This window comes from Dasypus novemcinctus, chromosome 8, assembly GCF_030445035.2.
Source record: "Dasypus novemcinctus isolate mDasNov1 chromosome 8, mDasNov1.1.hap2, whole genome shotgun sequence".
NCBI lineage: Eukaryota > Metazoa > Chordata > Mammalia > Cingulata > Dasypodidae > Dasypus > Dasypus novemcinctus.
This window is the reverse complement of record NC_080680.1, coordinates 39,366,958-39,393,258: the sequence shown is the minus strand read 5'-3', so window position 1 is coordinate 39,393,258 and position 26,301 is coordinate 39,366,958. Positions and strand designations below refer to the sequence as shown.

The window sequence follows — 26,301 nt, the reverse complement described above, 5'->3', positions numbered from 1 at the left end:
TAATTTCTTGAGCTAAATAGTACCAGATATTTATTTATTATGCATGATAGCAATGCTTACTAAGTGAAAAAGACCATATCTAGGAATATGAAGTCTATTATAGGAAAGGATTCATTCTTTATGGTACTGTCATGCCAAAAAAACTCCACTAGATCTTAATTCTACTGTGGTGTAAAGTGAGTGAAAATTATTATACTTAAGTCTAGAAGAGTAAATGGTTATTAAGAACAGTAAAGAATTTTAGGACTTGATTGGATCTAATTTTAAAAGATAATTAATATTGATCATCTTACATTTTAGAGCAGTAAGGATTGTAAATATTATCTAGACAAGTCTATCATTTTATTTTTGAGGATTCTGAAACCCAGAGATAATTGACTTCATCAAGGTTATAAAGCTAATAGTTGGGAATTTATTGGTATGCTAATATTTGTTGGTTGTAGTTAAGTGATGGGTTTGTAATTGCTTTTTTTCTTTCTTGAATTTTCTGTACTGATAAATTACTTTTATCGTGGAAAAATATAGGCAAGATGTTTTTTGAAATGTTGCTAAAATGTTAATTTTTGTAATTTATTGTACGTTGACAATAAATTTAAACCTCATTATTTCTCTTAAAGAATATTTTTATTACGAGCATTTTTTTCATTGTATTTTTTGAAGATACATAGATCACAAGAAATGTTACATTGAAGAATCATCTTTAAAAACTCTTACTTTCTTAGTCTGTTTCTAATGGAAGACTGGCTATTAAAGCATTATGAAACATCCATAAGGTTAAGCTATTATGTGAAAATCTATATAGCCTAAGATTTTTCGGAATTATTTTCCTGAAGAAGTGATCCTGAGTTAGCACATTAGTCTATATTTATAAAACAAAGCGTTATTAGTGCTTATAGCTGTGCAGCAAGGAACAAAATGATGATTAATTTTGTTGAGTATTCATACTGTTCTTGTTCCTATTTCTTCTGTTCCAGCACAAAACCTTTTTCAATACTTGTAGATAGATATATATTTAACATTCCAGGCTGGCGATACAGTGTTGTGGAAAGGACATAGGCTTCGGATACACACAGATCTATATTTTAAGTCCCCACTCCACTATTTACTAATTGACTGACCTTTAACAAGTTATTTAACCCCACTGGGCCTAACCCCACTGAGCCTCACTGTGAAGATAGTGATCGTTTCCTTAGGTGACTTAGTGTGTGTGCTTTAGCACATGTATCCACCTAGCTTAGTGTTTAGCTTATAAACCTTCAGTAAATATTAGTTTCCCTCTACAGGGGAAAACTCTTGTCATCCTCTCTTACTCCTTTGGCCCTGGGTGTTATGGGTCCCTAAGATGGCTCCTGGATTCAGCGATTTGTTAGGCGAATTCACAGGACTCAGAAAACAGTTGTACTCAAAACTAAGATTTATCACAGCAAAAGGATTCAAAGCAACATCTGTAAAGGGGAAAAGGCACATGGGGCAAAGTTGGAGGAAACCAGACACAAGCTTCCAAGAGTCCTCTCAGAGTGGAGTCAAATAAGACATGCTTAGTTGCTTTGTGACAACATGTGTGAAATGTTGTCCACCCAGAGAAGCTCATTAGAGACTTGATAACCCAAGGTTTTTATGGGGGATGGTCATGTCTGCATTCCCTGCCTAGCACGTACTAAAATTCCAGACTCCCAGAAGGAAAACTGGTATGTAGCATAAACCACATTATTTGTATAGACATTACAGACACAGTGAGCCACTCTTATTAGGGAATGGTGGGAACATTTCTGAAGTCCAGGTTCCCAAAAACCAGCCAGTGGCCAGCCTTGCAAGCAGGCTTTTTTAAGAATAGCATTCTCAGACTTGCACTGTTAACTCTTTTCTCCTTTTGGATTAAAAATTTTTATGTGTTAATAATATGTAATATGTGTTACTGTATAACTCATGTTTTTATGTGTTAATGAAAATATCAAAGAGGTAACATATTTGCTATAGTGTAGAGAACTCTGAATTTGAAATAAGACCTTTTTGATGCCATCATTGTTTTTGGCTATACACAGGATACTTGGGCTCTCAGCCTAGTCTCTTTGTGTGTAGAAAGGCAGTAATACAGTTGACTTATAGGATTGTTTTGAGGATCAGATGAAATTTCACATGAAAGTAAATTTAAATCAGGGTATCAAACCTTTTCTTTGTTCCCTGGGTTCCTTTGGCAGTCAGGTGAAATGAATACTACTGTAAGTTAGTTATTGCATATATTCGTAAGTGAAGAAAATGCTAGATTTCAGTTAGAGGTCAGAGAAAATAAAGATAATAAGTTGATTTTTTTTTTACTTCAAGCTCACAAACCCCCTGAAATCTTAGGGGTCCGTGGACCCCTGATTAAGAACTTCTGATTAAATAGATAAATAGGGAAGCGGATTTGGCTCAATGGATAGAGCCTCCTCCTACCACGTGGGTGGTCCAAGGTTCAAATCTAGGGCCTCCTGACACGTGTGATGCACGCAAGGAGTGCTGTGCCACGCAGGGGTGTCCCCCGCATAGGGGAGCCCCATGCGCAAGGAGTGCGCCCCATAAGGAGAGCCACCCAGTGCAAAAAAAGTTCAGCCTGCCCAGGAGTGGCACTGCACACACACAGAGCTGATGCAGCAAGATGATGTGACAAAAAGAGACACAGATTCCAGTTGCCACTGACAAGAATACAAGTGGACACAGAAGAACACACAGCAGTGGACACAGAGAGCAGACAACTGGTGGGGGTGGGGGGGTGGGGAGAGAAATAAATAAAAAATAAATATGTTTTTAAAAAAAGAAACATACATATGTCTCTTGCAGCTACATTTAATATTGATGGATATAACTTGTAGTTGCAAATAATTGTTCTGTATATATATTGTTGGTGATAATCGTGAATTTGGTTCAAAAGAAACCACAGATAAGTATTGTTGTGGGTTAACTTACAACAATTTAATATTTGGTTCACAGGGCAATATAATGGAATTGCTTAAGTTTTTAACTAACTTTTCCCCCCTCTTCTGGTTCTATTTGCAGGCAATAGATATTAAGGAGACATCTCAAAAATGCAAACAAAAACAAGATATTTTAGAAAAGAAAGATAAGCACGTAAGATTTCATATTGAAATTTTGATTATGTGAATTTGCCCCAGAGTTTGTTTTCAGGTCAAATTTCTTGTCTGGGAATTGTTCAAGATCCCTTTCACTCTCTATTTCTTATCTTAATATGTGAAGGAAACTGAGATTCGAAGAAATGGTAGTTGCATGGAGGACAATTGGGAAAAATCCTCAAAACTACTCAAAAATGCAATTTAATATTTTTAGCTGGATAGCTAGTTTTCTAAGGGATCATGGTAAAATTGGATTTAATTATCTAATGCCAGAAATTAAATTCTGAGGGATTTATTCTGTCTTGCACACAGAAATAGACCTTTTATTACCAGAAATCAGCGATGCTATTTCTCTAGAAAATATGTGTACCTTTATGTCTGATTGGAAATTGATAAAGTAGACTGAACTATGGAATTTTTCATTTTGGTCACATTTTTTGGTTGAATTTTAATTCTATTCTAATGTAATCTTGGTTTGTAGCAATAGTTTCTAGTTTCTAGAAATGAAGACAGGCTGTAAAACTAGCTTATTTCAGACAATTTGTTGCTAAAGAAACTCTTATTTACATTTCAGTTTATCCTTAATAAAGTTTAAAGCATAAGGGGGAAAGACAATTTTTTCTCCTTCAAAAAAGGTGAAATTAAAAAAAAAAAAAAAAAAGGTGAAATTCTAGGAAAACAACTATTTGGAGAAAGATAGTGAAGGAGATTTCATGATGAAACATGGAACATGTCTTTGTGTTCTGCTTCCTTTGATGTTTCCTCAGCTTTATCTTTTAACCCCTGAATTTATTTTTCCCATAAATTCTATTTACTTCATTCTCTACTGCTGTTCTATACACAATTTCTGACATTCAAACAAAAATAAGACACCCACACAAACAATAAAAAAATACCCATTGTCAAGAGGTCAAGCAGGCAACCAAATTCCATCCAGTGATGGCATTTATTCAGCTTTCTGTGTTAAGTACTATGACACCTACTTTATAGAAGTAATATTATTTAATCCTATTAGTCCTATATTATATCAGCATTGTCTAACTGTATCTGTTATTTGTATAAGAAAGACTATTCTGATTTTAGAGCCTAAATCATAACCACTATTCTAGTTAGGCTTCTAAATATTGTAGTGTAAGTGGGAGTTACTGCCCACAGAAATTCCTCTTGTAATTCTTTCTCCATGACCCTTAGAAAGAATATATACTTTAAAAAAAAATTAGAAGAATGTTGATAAACAGTCCTCTTTGTGCCATTCCATCTTCTGCTATATCAGATCTCAAATTTTATTGCCTGAATATTTGTTTAATGTTTGTAGATTAATATAGAGCCTCGATAGTTCTGTCTGTGAGGAAAAATCTTTTATCAGAGAATCTGCTAGACTTTTGGGAACATTGCTTTTAAATGACAGACAGGCCTTCATTCTCCAAGTTCCACAGGAAGTGTTGTTACAGGTTAGTAGGATGTCGGTCAGCTACGTAGATCTTACCCTTCTACCCTGCCACTAGACTTTATATGTACACAGACTGTTTCTCATAACACTTAGAATAGATGGTTTACTTGAAGGGAAAAGTATCAGTTAGGTAAAATGAACTGTGGAGAAAGGTAAAGACAAACGAGACCAGATCTTCTAGACAAAATATGAGGTCTAAAATCTCCTAGTATTTGTGTATATAGTTAGTTCAGAGAGGTAACCAAAGGAGCTGAGGAATTTGGGTAACTCATACTTAGTTGTTTGGAAGGCCTTGGAGAATGGTTTCTTAGGGAATTGGATATCTACCAAGAATTAGGTCATGAGCAGAAGATCTGAGTTAGACCCATGGAGATTTTATTTGTTCAGCACAAATTTACTGAGAGGTGGTACCAGGTATATATCATACATAGATAACATGTTTCTTCTTTTTGTACTATACAATTAAGAAAAAATATGGCAAGTTGCTGTCATTTAAACATGGCCAGCTGATTCCATAGCCCTTCTTAGTTCTAGCATATCAAATACTTAGACAACTAAATCCAAGATGGTCATGCATTCAAGATGGTATAATTGCTGTATTTATGAGAACTAAGAAATTAGGGGAAGAGAATATATGAGATAACTCCAGTCTGTTTCTATCTCTACATGACCTTCTTTCTTATCTCCATCTTTACATGGTATTCTATTCTCTGTGTCTATATATGGGTCTCTCTTCAAATTTCCTTTTCTTATGAGGATACCAATTATATTGGATTAAGGGCTCATACTACTCCAGTATGAACTCATTTTAACTTAACTAATTCTATTTAAAATGACCCTGTTTCCAAATAAGGTAACTGTCACAGGTACCAGGGATTAGGAATTCAACATATTTTTTGGAGGGGGACACATTTCAACACATAACACACTGTTTCATTGCCTGCAAAGTATCCATTAGCTACTTTCTGTCTCTTCTATGGCTTCCTATTCACAGCATCAGGAAAGTGACCAGATTGGTTTAAGGCAGTCATAAAATGTAGACCTGTGCTGTCTAAAATAGTAGCCACTAGTTATTTGTAATATCGGAGCACTTGAAATGCGACTAATCCAACTTAAGATAATACTTTAAGTGTAAAATTCACATCAGATGTTGAAGGTTTCATATAAAAAATAATGTAAAATAATTAGTTATGATTATATATTAAAATGATAATATTGTGCATATATTGGGTAATTAAAGTACTCTTACTGATTTTCTTCTACTTAATGTGTCTGTTAGAAAATTGAAAATTGCATACTTGACTGGCTTTATATTTTTATCAGATAGTGGGGGGTGCTGGTGGTGAACTTTTTTAGTTCTGTGTATCTGAAAAATTCCTTATCTTGCTTTTTTTTTTTTTTTAGGTACATTTCATATAGCATAAAATAACCTGATTTTTTTAAAAAAACATTTTATAGTGAACAGTTCAGTGGCGTTTAGTATATTCACAGTGTTGTACAACCACTGCTTCCAGAAACATTTTCATTACCCCAAAGGAAAACCCTGTACCCATTAAGCAGTTGCTTTCCAATCCTTATTTCCCTCACCCCCAATCTTCTTTCTGTCTCTGGATTTACTATTCTGGATATTTCATATCAATGGAATTAGGTAATGTGTGGCTTTTGTGTCTGGTTATTTTCACTTCGCTTAATGTTTTTGGGGCTTATCTATTTTGTGGCATATATCAGTATTTCATTCCTTTTTATTCAGTTATATGTATGTACCATAATTTGTTTATCTAGTCTTCCATTGAAGGACATTTGGGTTGTTTGCACTTTTTCACTATTGTGAATAGTGATGCTATGAGTATGTATATATATGTACTTATTTGAGTATCTGGAATGGAATTTCTGGGTCACAGAATAATTCTACATACAACTCTTTGAGGAACTGCAAACTGTTTTTCACAGTGGCTGCACCATTTTACATTTTCACCAGCAATTACAAGGATTCCAAATTTTCTACATATCTACCAATGCTTGTAGTTTTCTGGGCGTTTAAAATTATTTTTCTTACAGCCATCTATTGGATGTGAAGTGGTACCTCATTGTGGTGTTGATTTGCATTTCCCTAATGGCTAATGATTTTGAGCTCCTTTTCATGTGCTTTTTGGCCATTTGTATATTTTCTTTGGAGAAGTGTCTGTTCAAGTAGTTTTTCCATTTTTTAAATTGGGCTTTTTTGTTGTTGAGTTAGAAGAAATCTTTATGTAGTCTGGATATTAGACCTTTATAGGGTAATGATTTGCAGTATTTCTCCTATTCACTTTCTTGATAATATCCTTTGATGTACAAATTTTTAATTTGATCAAGTTCAATTCATTATTTTCCTCTTGTTGCTTTTTTTCTTGGTACCATATATGAGAATCCATTGTTAAGTCCAAGATCATGAGGATTTGCCTCTTATATTTTCTTCTAAGAATTTCATGGTTTTAGTTCTCTCAGGCCCTTCATCCATTTTGAGTTAATTTTTGTATTTGACATGAGGTAGGGGTCCAACTTCATTCTTTTGCATGAATGAACATCATTTGTTGGAAAGACTGTTCTTTCCCCCATTGAATGTTCTTGGCACCCTTGTTGAAAACCAGTTGGCCACAGAAGTATGGGTTTATTTCTAGATTCAATTCTATTCTCTTGGTGTATATGTTTGTCATTATGGCAGTACCATACTGTTTTGACTACTGTAGCTTTATAGTAAGTTTTGAAATAAGGAAGTACAAGATCTCCAATTTTGTTTTCTTTCAAGATAGTCTTGACTGTTTGGAACCCCCTGCAATTCCATATGAATTTGAGGATCAACTTTTCCATATCTACCAAAAAGGACATTAGAATTTTGTTAGGGATAGCATATCTGTACATCACTTTGGGTAGTAATGACATCCTAATAATATTAAGTCTTCTAATCTGTGAACATGGACTATCTTTCCAATTATTTAGATCTTTAATTTACTTCAGCAATGTTTTTGAGTTTTCATTGCATACGATTTTCACCTCTTTGGTTAAATGTATTCCTTTTGTATATGGTTGTAAGTGGAATTGTCTTCTTAATTTTCATTTAGGAGTTTTTATTGCTGGTGTATAAAGATACCCTTTTTTTAATATGTTGATCATGTACTTTGCAACTTATTAAAATTCATTTATTAGCTCTAATAGCCCTTTTGTGGATTCTTTGGGATTTTCTCTATATAGTCAAGTCATCTACAAATAGAGATAGTTTTATTGTTTCCTTTCCAATTTGAATGTCTTTTATTTCCCTTTTTTTGCCTGATTGTTCTGGCTATAACTTCCATTGCAATGTTGAATGTACTAATGAAAGTCTTATTCCTGATCTTTGGGAGAAAGCTTTCAGTATTTCATGATTGAGTTTGACATTAGCTGTGTGTTTTTCTTATATGCCCTATATCACGTTGAGGAAGTTCCTTTCTTTTTATTTTTTTTATTTGTTTCTCTCCCACCCCCCACCCCCGCCCCAGTAGTCTGTTCTCTGTGTCCATTTGCTGCGTATTCTTTTATCCGCTTCTGTTATCAGTGGCATGGGAATCTGTGTCTCTTTTTGTTGCGTCATCTTGATGTGTCAGCTCTCCGTGTGTGCAGTGCCATTCTTGGGCCGGCTGAACTTTGTTTCCCGCTGGGTGGCTCTCCTTACGGGGCGTACTCCTTGCGCAAGGGGCTCCCCTACGTGGGGGCACCCCTGCATGGCACGACACTCCTGCATGGCACGACACTCCTGCATGGCACAGCACTCCTTGAGCACATCAGCACTGCGCATGGGCCAGCTCCACACGGGTCAAGGAGGCCCAGGGTTTGAACTGTGGGCCTCCCATGTGGTAGATGGCTGCCCTATCCACTGGGCCAGGTCCGCTTCCCAAGAAGTTCCTTTCTATCTCTAGTTTTCTGTGGGTTTTTTTTTTTTGACAAAATAACAAATTTCCAACAATAGAGAATGGGATAAATTGTGGTATATCTATACAACAGGGTATTATGCAGGTATTAAAGTTTTATTTTACAAGGTCATGGAAGGGGTGGGGTAAGGGTGGGATCAAGAAACTCCCCATAATACATTTTTAGTGATGCTGTTTAGAAAAACATGTATATTCTATAGGTAGATAGATATAGGTAGGCGTTAAAATATAGAGTGTTTTAAGACAATAAGATTATAGGTAATTTCTATATTGAAAGTTTCTGTATTGCCGCATTTTCTGTAATTAATATGTTCTCACTTATAATTGGAGGAGTAAATGTGACTTAGAAAGAAAGCCAACTAATTATATGCTATATTAAGTTCAGCTTTTAATACAAAATTCTATTTTTGTAGAAAATAAATTGGATTTGTAATATGTATGCGTTCAAAAAATCTTATCTCTGTCTTGGGTAGGCTGTATATGGTTTTGATAAAAAGTACTGACACAGGTGGTGACTTAATTGGTCTGTTTTTTGTGTGTTTTTTTTTTCTTTTAATATATATAACTTATCCTGAGCATGAGTCAACAAATCTAAATATACAGATTGATGGTTAAAACTTCACAGAATTAATTTAAAGTGTTGGTAGAAAGAAATTTTTCTGAAAATATTGGTTTGATTCTGTTTAAAATTAATAGAATGACTTAAATCATCCCTCCATCATTTCTTGATTTCTTATTACTTTTTTGAAAGTCTGGTATATGTTGTACCACATGACTTTTAATTTTGGTCTTATGATGTATAGTAGGCACCTCTTATAAACATTTAGAAATCTCCTGTTTGGCTTTATAAATATTTTGTTTATTCAGCAAATATTTAATGAGTGGTAAGCATTGCTGTAGGCACTTGGCATGTATTAGTGAACAAATAAACAAAAAAAAAATACAGGCAGTCTGGTAGGATTAACATTCTAACTTTAGCAGGCTAGATACCTTTGGTGAAAAAAACACCTATGTTCTGTGATTATTGGTTGCATTTTTTAAATGTCACTACAAAAGCCTTATAAACAAGGAGAAAAAACAGTGTCAAATACTAACCTTTTTTTGTTTATTAGATTGAGGAACTTCAGCAGGCGTTAACAGTAAAACAAAATGAAGAGCATGACCGACAGAGGAGAATAAGTAATACCCGCAAAATGATAGAGGATTTGCAGAATGAACTAAAGACCACAGAAAACTGTGAGAATCTTCAGCCCCATATTGATGCCATTACAAATGATCTGAGACGAGTTCAAGATGAAAAGGCGTTATGTGAAGGCGAGATCATTGATAAACGAAGAGAGCGGGACACTCTAGAGAAGGAGAAAAAGGGTAAGTCTATTGATAGACTTTCTTCTAATGATATCACTTAGTTTAAATGTTCAGGTCTCTTCATTGAGGATGTTTGGTTCAGTTCTTTCAACCTTAAGGCACAAGCCTTAATTGCCCATATCTCATACCTATCATGTTCCATGATTTGCCGCTGACTGCCCATTGACTTAGGTCTTACTATAATTGACTTACTCTAGAGACCATGTGGTTAGGCAGATAGGTAGCATTATTCAGATTGAAGGCATCTTATATTCTATCCACACAATATGTATGTCAAAGATGAGTAAAAAGAACTTGTTTTTATATGTTGTCATAAAGGACCACATGTTTGTGATTAAAAAACAATGAACTGGGAGCAGATGTGGCTCAAGCGGTTGAGAACCCACCTCCCACATAGGAGGTTCCAGGTTCAGTTCTTGGTTCCTCTTGAAAAAACAAAAACAAATAACAAGCAAAACAAACAAAAAAATGAACCTAGGGAAGTCGATGTGGCTCAGTGGTTGAGCACTGGCTTCCCACATACTAGATCCCAGGTTCATTCCCCCATACCAAAAAAAAAAAAACCAAAAAAAAAAAGGAAAAAAAATAGAAAGGTACCTCAATCCTTTTCTCAGCTCTAGACCCATTTTCAAGATAACCATTTGTAACTATTTTAGCAGTTTTTTCTAATAGTCGTTCTGTAAACCTACATCATATTCTTACTTTTACCATTGTTTCAGTTAATCAATTTTAGACATCATCTGTTGATAGTTACTTTAGATTTTATTTTACTTATTTTTTTAGTTTGCATATAGATCTTAGCTCATGGTATTATCCCTCATTTTAATTCCTCAGATGGGATAATTAATGTTATTAATAATTAACATTTAATATTGTTTATTATAAGTAATTACTCATCTCTTTTTTGTCATTTAACAATTATTAGTATTGCTGAACTGCACACTTTGTAAACTTAAAATATTATCAGTTCCATCCTTTTCATTTCTTCCCTTCTTACATTCTAAATTTTCACATCTGTAGTCAAGCTTTTATATTTTCAAAGCTGAAAAACATTTTATTGAGAACCATAGTTAAGTTTTATGTGTTCTGTTTATGAGCTAATTCTAGGCATAAAAATACTGAGCGTTGTTTTATTTTATTTTATTGAAGTATATCATCCATATATGAACATACAGAAATGTGAGCATTGTTTTTTGTTATTATAACAATAAAACGGTTGTTCACAGCAGAGCCAGGTAGTGTATCATGATTAAATTTCCTTTCATTGACAGCTAAAAAAATGTTTTTCATTAACCTTATTTTAAAATACCGTTTGTTTTAACATTTCTTTTAATTGGACCCCCCTTCCCCCCCAAAAAAAATCCAAAAAACTAACCACAACTTTTCAGTCATTCTCTTGAATTCTGGAGCCTTCCTTCTTCTCTACCCATCAAAACTGGTTGTTCTCTTGACTTCCTGCATAGCTGTCATCTCGGATTTCTTTCTATGCCTTCCCTTGTTGGATAAAACAATTCTTGAATCCCATGTCTTCCATTTTCTTATATTATTACTCATTTATTTTGTTAGAGTACATCTTCAGGTAATCACCTAAAAAGAGAGATTTTTGAAATTAATTTCAGAACCTTTGTATCCCTGAAAATATCTTTATTTCATTATTCTTTTTTCTTGATTTTGTTGTATTTACAATTCTAGCTTGAAAATACATTTTTTCTCACAATTTTGAATGCCCATCACTATTGTTTTTTTGTTGTTGTTTTTTTGTTTTTTTGTTTTGATAGACAGTCTAGTGCTTTTCTCATCCTTTTGTAGATGACTTATTTATTTTCCTTTCAATAGCTTAAAGATCTTTTATCCCAAAGTTTTTGGAAATTTTACAATAATATTTTGAGAATAAAGACTCGATGGGTGCTTGCTAAGTAGTGTTAATAACCCTTAGATATAGGATATTCTTTTATATTATTGATAGATTAATTTACTAGTTAAAGTTTTCAGAGAAATAATGTTTTCCAATTTTAGGTGTGGATGATCATATTGTACGTTTTGACAATCTTATGAATCAAAAGGAAGATAAGCTGAGACAGAGATACCGTGACACATATGATGCTGTTTTATGGTTAAGAAGTAACAGAGACAAATTTAAGCAAAGAGTCTGTGAGCCCATAATGCTGACGGTAAGAAATTTCATCTCGGTAGCATTTGTTAGTTTTGTTAATGTAATTATTATAAATTTTGTTGCTATACAAATTCTTAGTCCTATTAACACCTAGTTTTCCATTATCAGACTTGCAGCATATGGCATACTGCTTACCCATAGGTGAGGTTTTTTAAAAGGCCCTTGCTCAAGGAGGATAATAACTGTCATAAAATACATGTAGTTTTTCTAAAACTAGGTGTGAAGCTGGCAGCTTATTGTCAAGGATCATGTATAAATTAGCTTGGTTATCTGATTCATTCTGGAGGAAAAAAAAAACTGCTGTAAATAAATATATGGATTTGATAAGGGACACCTGACAGGATAGACAACAAAATCACCTCTAGAAAAATAGAAGATTCTGTGGATTGAGAATGAAGCCAAGAATGTCGACATCATAACATTTAGAAGGTATAGGAATCTTTTAAACAAAATAATTTTTGGAGGATTCATGAAAATTTCTGTTTTCTGTTAATTGTGTTTGTGCCACACTTATAAGTATTTTATATAATTTTCTTTTTTTATTAGCAAAATTAACACACATAATAATGCATTCTTTTTGCTGTATATTATTATATGTTTTCCAAGTCAAGAAGGGAGTATCTATTTTGTTGTAGACATTATTACTTCAATTAATAAGGATTGAAAGAAGTTATTATTATAAGAAAAATATTGTGACCCTTAGTATGTACTGAGTTATAATGCAAGTATAATTGTCAATATACTTTTATTAAAATGCCAACATCAAAATAATAATTCAGAACTTTATGAGATTTGGTATCCTCTTGATTTGCTTTCATAATAGGAGTCTATTACCAGGCAAATTATGAGCTGGCGTGTATTTACATTTTAAATTACGTTTTAAGTCTTTGAGGTAAAGAGAGATTCCCTGCTGTCTTATCCTTCTTGGAATAGTTCCTCACCTTCCCTACCACCTCCCTCCAATCATAATCCCCATACACCCTTAGCTAACCTTTCAAGTTCTCCTTGAAATGCTCCCCACCTCCATAGATAAGTTAGTAATATGTAAACTTAAAATTTTATGTGATTGGCAATTAACAGTCTACATCCATGAATTATTCTAGTAATTCCTATCTAGATTTGGAGAAGTGTGCAAAGATTTATTTATTTATTTATTTATTTATTTTTAAAAAAATATTTATTTATTATTATTATTATTTTTTAATTACATTAAAAAAATATATATGAGGTCCCATTCAACCCCACCGCCCCCACCCCCTACTCCCCCCACAGCAACACTCTCTCCCATCATCGTGATACATCCATTGCACCTGGTAAGTTCATCTCTGAGCATCACTGCACCCCATAGTCAATGGTCCACATCATAGCCCAGACTCTCTCACGTTCCATCCAGTGGGCCCTGGGGGATCTACAGTGTCCCGTAATTGTCCGTGAAGCACTATCCAGGACAACTCCACGTCCTGAAAACGCCTCCACATCTCATCTCTTCCTCCCATTCCCCACACCCAGCAGCCCCCATGGCTACCGTTCCCACACCCATTCCACATTTTCTCTGTGGACATTGGATTGGTTGTGTCCATTGCACACCTATGTCAAGTGAGGGCTTAGATTCCACATGGGTACTGGATGCACTCCTCCCACTTCCAGTTGTAGACACTCTAGGCTCCATGTTGTGGTGGTTGACCTTCTTCAACTCCATGTTAGCTGAGTGGAGTAAGTCCAATAAATCAAAGTGTAGGAGCTGAAGTCTGTTGAGGCTCTGGGCCTGGGTGTCATATTATCAGTCCAGAGATTCAAATCCCCTACATATATCTTAAACCCAGCACCAACTACAATTCCAATAAAGTAGCATGCAAGTCTTGTGAAAAGAGATCCCCTCTGAGTCCAATTCCATCACGCAGAAACACCAGCTCCAAAGAAGGGCCATCTGTCATGGCAGTGAACCCCTTCTGCCATGACCATAGAACCCGTGGGTCTCTTTATCCCTCAAAAGAACCAATACCTGGGGTTGTATCTACCTTATCTGTCTCTTAGACTTTGTTCAGTTGTACATAGGGGTATTCCTTCTGACAACCTCCAGACTCTTTTTTAGAGACTCACAGCCTTATAATCTCATTTCTCCTTTCCATTTCCCCCTTACATTAGGTCAAACCGCTTCCCGAAGTCATGTTATTATATGTAGATAGGTATATTCTGCTGTTCCGCATTGAATCTTTAATTCAAGGTCATTTTCTAGTTGCTTCTTCAGCTGGTATGTGGTAGTGATCCCTCGGTGCCAGGGAGGCTCATCCCCGGGTGTCGTGTCCCACGCTGGGGGGAATGCATCACATCTACACGCTGAGTTTGGCTGTGAGAGTGGCCACATTTGAGTAACATGAAGGCTGTCAGGAGGAAACCCCCAGGCACAATGCTACTCTAGGCCTTGTTCTTATTGCAGGTGCATAGGCTCAAAAGTGTAGCCATTAGTATCAAGAGCCCACTGTTGGGCCCTCCTTCCTTCCTGGTTCTTGCCGTTGCACCTGGAGGATTGCCGCTGCTCTCCCAGGGACCACAACAGTGACCCCCCGGCCAGGAGCCCAGTACCCCCCCAGCTGTTGTTTTTAATTGTTTCCACTATGAGTATATATAGACATTACCATATACCCTGGGCATATGCCCTGTATAACTCCCTGTCAACCATATATATCCTGTCAATAACATCCCATATCAGTATTCCTCCGCTGCCATTGCTGAACCACTCTGTGATCCAAAACTTCCCGTAAAGTGAATCCCAACATAATGTTAGCTTCAGAAGAGTCTTAGATCACCAAAATTCATATATACAATATACAGTATTTCCCCAGATCCACCATAAAACCTTTTCCCTTCCACCGCAATAATCTTTTAACTTATTCATATCATATTTCCTGAAACTGATGTACAGATTCCGAAACTATAGTTTTCAAACAAAGTAACATTTGTGCTTACTATGTGGTCCATACTTTAGGTTGTACAGTTTTCTAAATTTTTTAGTTATCCTATGTTTTGTCTTATGGTTTTCATTATTAGTCTGTCGTCCCCTATATGTTTTTGGTGTAATATTAGCTGTTTTATATTCATCCTCATGTACTCTCACATAACTCCTCTTTTGCCCCCTTATTTACCTTTGTTCCATCCATTGCACGTCCATTTTCCCCTCCCCTTAGGGCCCACAACGCCTGCCAATCTAATGCCCTGGGAGCCGTCCTTTCTCACGAGAGATACAGTCCTCTCTATTCGACGGCATTAGTCTTCCCCAGGATATGGGTCCACCCCACCCAATGGTAGAACCCACCTTGGCAAAATGAGCCTTCAGCTATTCCCTCCGGAGTCCTCCCGCATCAGACCATACCCCCTGAGCGTCCTAACCAGGTAACCCTCCTACTTATACTTTGATACGTTTTACTCAACATTTAGTTCTCAATGAACTTCTGGCACTCTCCCATGTTTGTATGTTGCCCCTCCCTCCCACCTATTTCTTGGACCATATTACCCCTCTTCCCATCCCCAGCCCCCCTCAAACCCAGAAAACCCCACCCGAAGGTAACCCCTTGCCCCCATTTTGTCCCTTCTTTGTGCTCATACTTACCCCCAGCTCATCACAGATTCCACCCCTACAGACATTAACTCACATCCTTCCTCCACCCCCCGATTTCCAGTAAGCCACTTTTCCAGACTCTAGCTCTCTGAGGCAGTTAACTTATTTCATATCATTGAGGTCATATAGTGTTTGTCCTTCAATGCCTGGGTTGCTTCACTCAACATAAGATTCTCAAGGTTCATCCATGTTATCACGTGCGATTGTAGTGTATTGGTTCTTACAGCTGAGTAGTATTCCATTGTGTGTATATACCACATTTTATTGATCCACTCATCTGTTGATGGACTTTTGGATTGATTCCAACTTTTGGCGATGGTGAACAATGCTGCTATGAACATTGGTGTACATAAATCGGTTTGTGTCCTTGTTTTCAGATCTGATGGGTATATACCCAGCAGTGGTATTGCTGGGTCATATGGCAAATCTATGGATAATTTTTTGAGAAACTGCCAAACTGTCCTCCAGAATGGTTGGATCCTTCTGCATTCCCACCAGCAATGGATGAGTGTTCCCCTTTCTTCACATCCTCTCCAGCATTTGTATTCTACTGTTTTTTTCATGGCTGCCAATCTTATGGGAGTAAGATGGTATCTCATTGTAGTTTTGATTTGCATTTCCCTGATAGCTAGGGATTTGGAGCATTTTTTCATGTGCTTTTTAGCCATTTGTATTTCTTCTTTGGAGAAGTGTCTGTTTAAATCTTTTTCCCATTTTTTAAATGGGTTGTTTATCTTTTTGTTTTCAAGATCTATGAGTTCTTTATATATGCAAGTTATAAGTCTCTTATCAGATATATGGTTGCCAAATATTTTCTCCCATTGTGTGGGTTCCCTTTTTACTTTCTTGACAAACTCCTTTGAGGTGCAGAAGGCTTTAATTTTGAGGTAGTCCCATTTATCTATTTGTTCTTTTGCTGCTCGTGCTTTTGGTGTGATATTCATGAAGCCATTTCCTATTACAAGGTCCTGTAGATGTTTCCCTACACTGCTTTCTAAGGTCTTTATGGTCTTGGCTCTTATATTTAGGTCTTTGAGCCATCTTGAGTTGATCTTTGTATAAGGTGTGAGATGGTAATCCTCTTTCATTCTTCTACATATAGCTATCCAGTTCTCCAGGCACCATTTGTTGAATAGGCCATTCTCTCCCAGTTGAGAGGGTTTGGTGGCTTTATCGAATATTATATGGCTATATACATGAGGTTCTATATCTGAACTTTCAATTCGATTCCATTGGTCTGTGTGTCTCTCCTTATGCCAGTACCATGCTGTTTTCACTACTGTAGCTTTGTAGTATGTTTTGAAGTCAGGAAGTGTGATTCCTCCTATTTCGTTTTTCTTTTTCAATATGTCTTTGGCTATTCGGGGCCTCTTTTTATTCCAAATAAATTTCATAGTTAGTTTTTCTAGTTCCTTAAAGAAGGCTGTGTTGATTTTTATTGGGATTGCATTGAATGTGTAGATCAGTTTTGGTAGGATAGACATCTTAATAATATTCAGTCTTCCTATCCATGAACAGGGAATATTCTTCCATTTATTTAGGTCTTCTTTGATTTCCTTGAACAATCTTGTATAGTTCTCGATGTATAAGTTTTTTACCTCTTTAGTTAAATTTATTCCTAAGTATTTGATTTTTTTATTTACTATTGTGAATGGTATTTGTTTCTTGATTTCCTCCTGATCTTGCTCATTATTGGTGTATAGAAATGCTACTGATTTTTGCGCATTGATCTTATAACCTGCGACTTTGCTAAACTCATTTATGAGTTCTAGGAGCTTTGTTGTAGATCTCTCAGGGTTTTCTATATATAGGATCATGTCATCTGCAAATAATGAAATTTTGACTTCTTCCCTTCCAATTTGAATGCCTTTTATATCTGGTTCTTGTCTCAGTGCTCGAGCCAGTACTTCCAAGACAATGTTAAATAGGAGCGGAGACAATGGGCATCCTTGTCTTGTTCCTGATTTTAGAGGGAAGGATTTCAGGATTTTGCCATTGTAAACAATGTTGGCTTTAGGTTTTTCATATATACTCTTTATCATGTTCAAAAAGTTTTCTTGTATTCCGATCTTTTGGAGTGTTTTTATCAGGAAGGGGTGCTGTATTTTGTCAAATGCCTTTTCTGCATCTATAGATATAATCATGTGGTTTTTTTCTCTCAATCTGTTTATATGGTGTATTACATTGATTGATTTTCTTATGTTGAACCATCCTTGCATACCTGGAATAAATCCCACTTGGTCATGGTGTATAATTCGTTTAATGTGTTGTTGAATACGATTAGCAAGTATTAAGTATTTTTGCGTCTAGGTTCATTAGAGAAATTGGTCTGTAATTTTCCTTTCTTGTGGTGTCTTTGTTTGGCTTTGGTACTAGGGTAATGTTGGCATCATAGAAGGAATTAGGCAGTGTTCCTTCTGTTTCGATTTTTTGGAATAGTTTCAACAGGATTGGTGTTAGTTCTTTCCGGAATGTTTTGTAGAATTCACCTGTGAAGCCGTCTGGCCCTGGACTCTTCTTAGTTGGGAGATTTTTAATGACTGATTCTATCTCTTTGCTTGTGATTGGTTTGTTAAGATCATCAATTTCTTCTTTTGTCAGTATGGGCTGCTTATGTATTTCTAGGAATTTGTCCATTTCCTCTAAATTGTCATTTTTGTTGGAATATAGTTTTTCAAAGTATCCTCTTATGATAGTCTTTATTTCTGTGGGGTCAGTGGTGATTTCACCTTTCTCATTTCTTATTTTGTGTTTTTGCATCTTTTCTCTTTTTTTCTTTGTTAGTCTCGCTAAAGGTTTGTCAATTTTGTTGATCTTCTCAAAAAACCAGCTCTTGGTCTTGTTTATTTTTTCAAGTGCTTTCTTATTTTCTATTTCATTTAGTTCTGCTCTTGTCTTTGTTATTTCCTTCCTTCTTCTTCCTGTTGGGTTACTTTGTTGTTGTTTTTCTAATTCCTTCAAATGTGCAGTTAATTCTTCAATTTCTGCTCTTTCTTCTTTTTTGATATATGAATTTATGGCTATAAATTTCCCTCTCAGTACCGCTTTTGCTGCATCCCATAAATTTTGGTATGTTGTGTTATCATTATCATTTGTTTCAAGGTAGTCATTGATTTCTTTTGAGATTTCCTCTTTGACCCACTGTTTTTCTAAGAGTGTGCTGTTTAATTTCCAAATTGTCGTGTGAAGTCTGGGTCTCTGTCCCTTGCAAATTTCCAGCTTGACTCCACTGTGGTCAGAGATATTGTTTTGTATGATTTCGATCTTTCTGAATTCATTAAGCCTTTCTTTGTGGCCTAGCATATGGTCAATCTTGGAGAATGTTCCATGTGCGTTTGAGAAAAATGTATATCCTGCTGTGTTTGGGTGTAATGATCTATATATGTCTATTAGATCCAGCTCTTCTAATATACTGTTCAAATGTTTTGTTTCTTTAGTGATTCTCTTTTGAGATGTTCTGTCCAGAGTTGATAGTGGTGTATTAAAATCCCCCACTATAATTGTAGATGCATCTATTCTTTCACTTAGTTTTTCCAGCGTTTGCCTCACATATTTAGAGGCGCCCTTGTTAGGAGCATAAATATTTATGATTGTTCGATCTTCTTGACAAATTGTCCCTTTCACTAAAATATAGTATCCTTCTTTGTCTCTCACAATTGTTTCGCATTTAAAGTCTATTTTGTCTGATATTAATATAGCTACTCCTGCCTTTTTTTGGTTGTTGTTTGCTTGTATGATTGTTTTCCAGCCATTCACTTTCAACCTCCATGAGTCTCTGGGTCTAAGATGTGTCTCTTGTAGGCAGCATATAGATGGGTCGTATTTCCTTATCCAGTGTCCCAGTCTGAATCTTTTGATAGGTGAGTTTAATCCGTTGACATTCAGTGTTATTACGTTTAGAGAGTTATTTATGGTAGCCATATTTTGGTTGGATTTGTGTTTGTTATATTTTGTTTGTATTATTTTATTTTCCCCTTCTATTTTTGTCTTTCTTGTTGCTTTTACACTCTCCTCCATCTCTGACTGTCCTGTTTTTTCCTTTCTTCCTGCAGAATTCCCTTAAGAATTTCTTGAAGGGGAGGTTTCTTGTTGATATACTCTTTCAGTTTCTGTTTATCTGTGAATATTTTGAACTCTCCATCATTTTTGAATGCTAGTTTAGCTGGATAGAGTATTCTTGGTTGGAAATTTTTTTCCTTTAGTACCTTGACTATATCATACCACTGCCTTCTTGCCTCCATCGTTTCCGATGAGAAATCAGCACTTAATCTTATGGAGTTTCCCTTGTATGTGATGGTTTTCTTTTCTCTTGCTGCTTTTAGAATTTTTTCTTTGTCTTGAGCATTGGATAATTTGACAAGTATATGTCTTGGGGTGGGCCTGTTGGGGTTTATGACCAGTGGAGTGCGCTGTGCTTCTTGGATATGTACGTCTGTCTCTTTCAGTAGATTTGGGAAGTTTTCATTCATTATTTCCTGCAACACTCCTTCTGACCCCTTTCCCTTCTCTTCTCCTTCTGGAATGCCTATAATACGTATGTTTGAGCGTTTTGCGTTATCATTCAGGTCCCTAAGTCCTATCTGGATTTTTTCTACCTTTTTATTGACCACTTCTACTATCTGTTTGATTTCCAATGCACTGTCTTCCACATCACTAATTCTCTGCTCTGCCTCTTCTAGTCTGCTGATATTTGCTGCAAGTGTATTTTTGATTTCTTGAATTGTGGTGTTCATTTCCATCATATCTGTTATTTTTTTGCGCATGTCTGCAATTTCCCCTCCAAGTGTTGTCTTCACGCTGTTAACCTCTTTCATTACTTCATCAAATTTGTCGGTGATAAATGTTCTGAGATCTTTCATTGCTTGTGGGAAATCCTGCCCCACTTCCTGATTTTCAGTTTGTTGATTGGATTCAGCCATGTTTTCCTGATTACTGGTTTGGTTTGTAGATTTTTGTTGCTGTCTTGTCAACATTTTTTCTTGATGGGTTTAATCAGTTCCTTAGCTTCTTTGTCTAGTCTTGGAGATTAATTAGCTGTTGTTTTTGCATAAGTGTTATATCTTCTCTTTGTCACTTTGTTCTTCTTATTCCAATTTCTTATTGCTAGTTAAGCTCACTTTAAAGGAAAGTATTAGTGCTGGGGAAAGTCAGTTGTGTAAGGAAGGAAAAAGTGTGAAGTAGTATTGGTGATATATGTTTACAAAGCAACAATATGAGTTCTGGGAGGATGGAGGTTAGATCATGTAAATTGTGTAGAGTTATAGTAGTAGGAAAGTACCTATAATGAGGTAGACGACTGAATATGGGAGGAATGTGGTACGTAGTAAGAGGCTATTGTTTTCGTGAGAGGGGGAAAGAGAAAAGAAAGGTAATAGTTTCAGGGATGAATACCAGATGGAAAACTAAACAAAGGTATTAGAAATTAAGAGTTAGACACTTTGTGGATCAAAGAAAGGGAGATGGAATATAGGAGAGATAGCAGATGGTGGAGGATATCAAGTTGTAGGGGAAAGGGGATAGTGTAGATAGGCTAAATCTATTCACAGAGAAATGAGGCAGTGGAGGGTGAGGAAACCCAGCAAATGTGAGGTATTTCCTGTAGGACCTATTGTATTATTGTATTGTTAAGGTAAAATAGTATAAGAAGAATATTGGGGACAAGAAAGAGAGGATTGAAAAAAAAAAAAAAAGAACAAGAACAACAACAACAACAAAAAAAAAAAAAACCAAAGAACAGAAACCCCGCCGCCAGGCTCGGCTGGGCTCAGCTGGGCTCCGGTCCCCCGCCCGCCGCGGCTCGGCAGGGCTCGGCTGGGCTCGGCAGGGCTCGGCTGGGCTCGGCCGGGCTCAGCTTTCCCGCCCGCCGCCCGGCGCAGCGCGGCTCGGCTCTCCCGCTCGCGGCGCGGCGCGGCTGGGCTCGGCTGAGCTCAGCCGGGCTCCGCCCCCCCGCCGGCCGCGGCTCAGCCGGGCTCGGCGGACTCGGCTACCCTGACCGCCGCCCGCCGGGGCTCCACGCGGTGCTAGCTGCCTCGGCTCCGCCTACCCAAGGAGGGAATCCTCCACACGTAGCTGGGATCTCCGTGTATATTTCACAGATGGATCCTCTCTGTTACCTTCCCTCCAAATCGATGTCCAGACACCTCCGGACCAGGAAAAATCCCGAAACAGCCGGTCCCAAAGAGTCTCCGACGCCTCCCAGCCAGTTCCCCCCAGGAGCTAGTAACCGGGAAGTTCACTCAGCTGCCATCTTGCCTCCCCCTCCTGAAAAGTCCCAATTTATATCTTATAGACCAGTCCTTTCCGTTACCTTCCCACCAAATCGATGTCCAGACACTTCCTGCCCTGAAAAAATCCTGAAAAAGCCTGGTCCCGGCGAACCTCCAGCGGTGCCCAGCTGCCTCTTCCCAGGAGAGACGGCAAGGCAAGCTCACTCAGCCACCATCTTGCCGGAAGTCCCAAAGATTTATTTATGCCTCCTCTCAAATTTTAGTGTTTATAATTAGCAGAATGATGAGAGAAAAACAAAATTTCTAAAATACCGGTTAAGTAAATTGTTCTATTTCCTTATAATGGAATACTAATACAGCCATTATAAGTGTTGCTGTATGTCTCTACTAATATAAAAGGACATTTATGACATGTTAATGAATTATAAAACAGGTTACAGAATAGGATATATAGAAAGATTTCATTTTGTAAAAATTGTGAAACAGAAGGCTGCCATAAACCACAGAGTCATCCTGGAGTGCTATGCTTCCTCTTTGTACCTGTCTATGTCCTACTACTTTGACTGTGAAGATATGATACTGAAGAACTTTGTTAAATTATTTTCTTCACCAATCTCATGAGAAAAGGGAAACTGCAGAACCAATGCTGTGGCCAAATCTTCCTTCAGGATATTAAGAAACCAGATCATAATTACTGGGAGAGTGGGCTGAATGCAATAGAATTTGCATTATACTTAGAAAAAATTGTGCATAAGTCATTATTAGAACAGTACAAGTTGACCATAAACAAAAATGATTCCGTCTTTGTGACTTCCTTGAGACTTATTCCTTGAGCTGATAAAATCCATCAAAGAATTGAATGGCCATATAACCAGCTTATACAAGATGGGAGCCCCAGATGTACCATTCACTTACATTTTGTTTCATTTGTACAATTCCTTCCAAAAAGTAATTTGGTACAAAAATAATAGTTATGAAACAATAGACACTAAACATCCATAGTATATATCTCTGGGTGATGGAATTTATGTGATTAAAATTTTTTTGTTTGCTGGTATATCTGTTTTCCCATTCTCCTGTAATGATTTATTCTGTAATTTAAAATGGAAATATTAGTCAACATTTATGTGACAAGCACTGTACTAATTTTTTATTATATTTTCTCTTTTAATCCACATTTAGTCCTATGAGATACTATTTTATCCTAACAATTTTTACATATGCAGTAACTAAATCTTTCATAGGTTTAAGTACTTAATCAAGGTTACACGTAGGATTTGAACTGACATCTGACTCCAGAGCCGTAGCTCTTAACTAGTATGATACTTGATATAATATAGTACATAAATATCTCCACATTCATATGGTGCATTATTTTAGCTGAAGGTACCAGATGCAAAGTACCAGAAATCTGTTGGCTTTTATAAAGGATATTTAGTTGGGGTAAAAGCTTAACTAAAGAGTCCAACTCAGGATTACTTCCTTACCAACTCTTTTGCCACGTGTTGAAGGAAGATGGTGGGTGATATCTGTGAGGGCTCAGCCTTTCTTTTCTCTCTTAAGGCTTCATGGGTCCAGCTTCTTCCCATCTCAGCTGTAGGCTGGCATAGGTCTCTTCTACCTTCCTGGGGCTCATTTCTTTCCAGGTTCAGCTGCTCTGTTCTCTTCACAAGATCAGCTCTAAACTATCAGGCTAATGGTTCCTCTCTCTTCCTGGGCCTCTGCTGTGTCTTTGGAGCTCTCTTCCTCCGTATCTTCACTGTGTATCGTTTTCCCCCTCTTCTTGATTTTGTATCCATTTATATAGTCTACCAAGGGGTCAGGGGTTCAACCCTGCACAACCTAATTATGTGGTCAAATCAAAGCCCTGATTGTAACATAATCAAGTAAATGTAAAGTCTTTGAGTTTAAATCAAATGGTGTCATGCCTAGAGGAACAGTCCCATTTACAAATATAATATCTCTTTTTTTGGGATTCATAAATAATATCAAACTGCTACATACATAAATACCTCTTTTCAAGAAAACTGATTTCTAACTGCTAGAGATAATCTCTTTCTAAAATTCCATAGATAGCACTTTTTATTTTCTACTGTTAAAGAGCTTTATGATGTTCTTTTTTCCAACATATTTATTAATTTGCAGTAAATATTAGATATGATATTCCTTCTGAGACTTTTTTTTCTGACTTAGTATCTTCCATGGCATTGGGCCTTATGTGTAGAAATGCCTAATCATTTAATATTTTAAAAATGAGAGTAAATTTCTGCTCTGGTGGTACAAAATGGGGTTTCTCTTGAAGGCGCTTGTAGTTACAGTCTAGCCTATGCAAGCTTTTTGTCCCCATTAGTTTCATAAAGTATTTCTGTTGTGTTTTTGTGCCTTTCAGTTCCCTTGACTTTAAATGTTTGGGGCAGATGAGAAGTGTTTAAACTGCTAGATCACAATCTAAGACTGTTGAAAATGTTTTAAATGAGTTGACCAGAAAGGAACTTAACTATTTCTAAATAATGTAAAAATGAATATGTAGATAATCTCAAAACCCAAAATGGATCAGGTGCTGTTCAGGTCGTAGCCCTTTTTAAACTATATGTTGGATGTTTCTGGGTAAATGAGTTAATGAAGTAAAATGTTGACTTTAGTCTGAGTTTTTCTTTTCTTTTTTCTTTTCTTGTCTTCCCATTCCTCAAGTAGCAAATTTAATCTTTTATAAGCACATTTTAATAATTACATTGTGTCATGAAAGTAACTTGTTTTTTCATTTTATTTTATTTAGATCAATATGAAAGATAATAAAAATGCAAAATATATTGAAAATCATATTCCATCAAATGACTTGAGAGCCTTTGTATTTGAAAGTCAAGAAGATATGGAGATTTTCCTTAAGGAGGCAAGTACTGACATAATACTTTAACGTACTTGATACTTATCTCTCAGTGCTTGAATTTTCAACTTCACTAGAGCAAAAGGTAATAGAAAAAATTTTACCAGCAGTTACCTGTTGGGTAAAATCACTCATGCTAATTTCTTCCCTATTTATCCATTATTAAGAAAATGTTTTATAATTCTATCTATAATTCCATCCATAAAATATTTTAATATTTTCACTTGAAATTAATCTGAAGAGTAATTCTGTCATGTTATTTTTAAAGAAAACTTAATGATGGACTTTTGGTCTTTGGGCATCCTATTTAGAATTGTTTTGGAATGAACTCACATTTTTTTTGGAAGGGAAATTAATGTGATATTTTTGCCTATTAATACAAATAAAACCTCTTTTGAAGAACGAGAATCTCATATTTGGCTAGAAAAACACCACTGTTTGAGAATCTAAGCTGGTGAAAGCCAGAGAACGGCTTAGTAGTTAAGAGCACAGACTCTGCAGCCAGGCAGAATTCTGACTTTGCTACTAACTTAGGCAAGTTGCATACGTGCTTCATGCCTCAGTTTCCTCATATTAAAAAAATGGGGGTAATATCTACTTCATAGGGTGGTTGCAAGGATCAGTGAGTTCGTAAATGTAAAATTAGAGGGGTGCTTTTTAGCTATTGTCATTAAGCTTTTTTTTTTTTTTCACTTTTGCATATGCCTTCTATTTCTTTAAAAACCCCATCAAGGTTAAAATACGGATTTTGGGTTTTCTTGTTTAAACCTTTGCTAACATGTCTAATTAAAAACTGGGGAAACAGATATAGTTCAAGTGATAGGGCTTCTACCTGCCATATGGGAGGACCTGGGTTTGATCTCTCAGGCCTCCTGGTGAAAAGAAGAAGAGAAAGCATGCCTATGCAGTGAGCCAGTGCCTGCCTGGTGAGCAAGTGCCTACACAGCAAGCCAGTGCCCGTGTGGCAAGCTGAGTGTCCACACAGAGAGCCAAGTGTCCGTGCACAGAACCACTGCCCGCGCAGGTGAGCATGCAGCAAGATGATGACACAGCAAAAGAGAGATGAAGGGGAGAGTCAAGGTGAAGCACAGCAGAGACGCAGAAACCAGGAACTGAGGTGGCGCAGCTAACAGGGAACCTCTCTCCACGTCAGAGTTCCCTAGGAGTGAATCCTGGTGAATCCTAGAGGAAAAAAAAAAAATGAGAAGAGAAGACCAAAAGAGAGATACAGAAGATCACATGGCAAATAGATACAGACAGCAAAAACACCAGGGTGAGAGGATAAATAAGTAAATAAATAAAAACTGGACTCTGAATCAGATTGTTTCTCTGCTTAGAAAGAATGCTTACTTTATTTGATTTTTACCATATTTATGTACTTCTGGTTTGGGAGTTTGTGGAGAATGGTTGAATGAATAAAATTATAAAAATAGACTCCAAAATGTTAAACATTTAGAACTATTTAAGCCTAACCAATGATCTAGTGCTCTGATGTCTGTGCTAGTGTGAAGGACATACAGTTAGGTGTAATTAGA

At 36.5% G+C, this 26,301-nt stretch overlaps 1 protein-coding gene across 1 annotated transcript in view; it reads left to right on the top strand.

Moving 5' to 3' along the window:
* Window positions 1–26,301, top strand: part of SMC5 (structural maintenance of chromosomes 5) — a 140,699-nt gene that overhangs the window by 38,706 nt on the left and 75,692 nt on the right. The window contains exons 8-11 of the mRNA XM_058301326.2: window positions 3,034–3,105; window positions 9,611–9,866; window positions 11,883–12,037; window positions 24,659–24,772. Coding sequence (XP_058157309.2) covers window positions 3,034–3,105; window positions 9,611–9,866; window positions 11,883–12,037; window positions 24,659–24,772 — 597 coding nt within the window. The remainder of the gene's footprint in view (window positions 1–3,033; window positions 3,106–9,610; window positions 9,867–11,882; window positions 12,038–24,658; window positions 24,773–26,301) is intronic.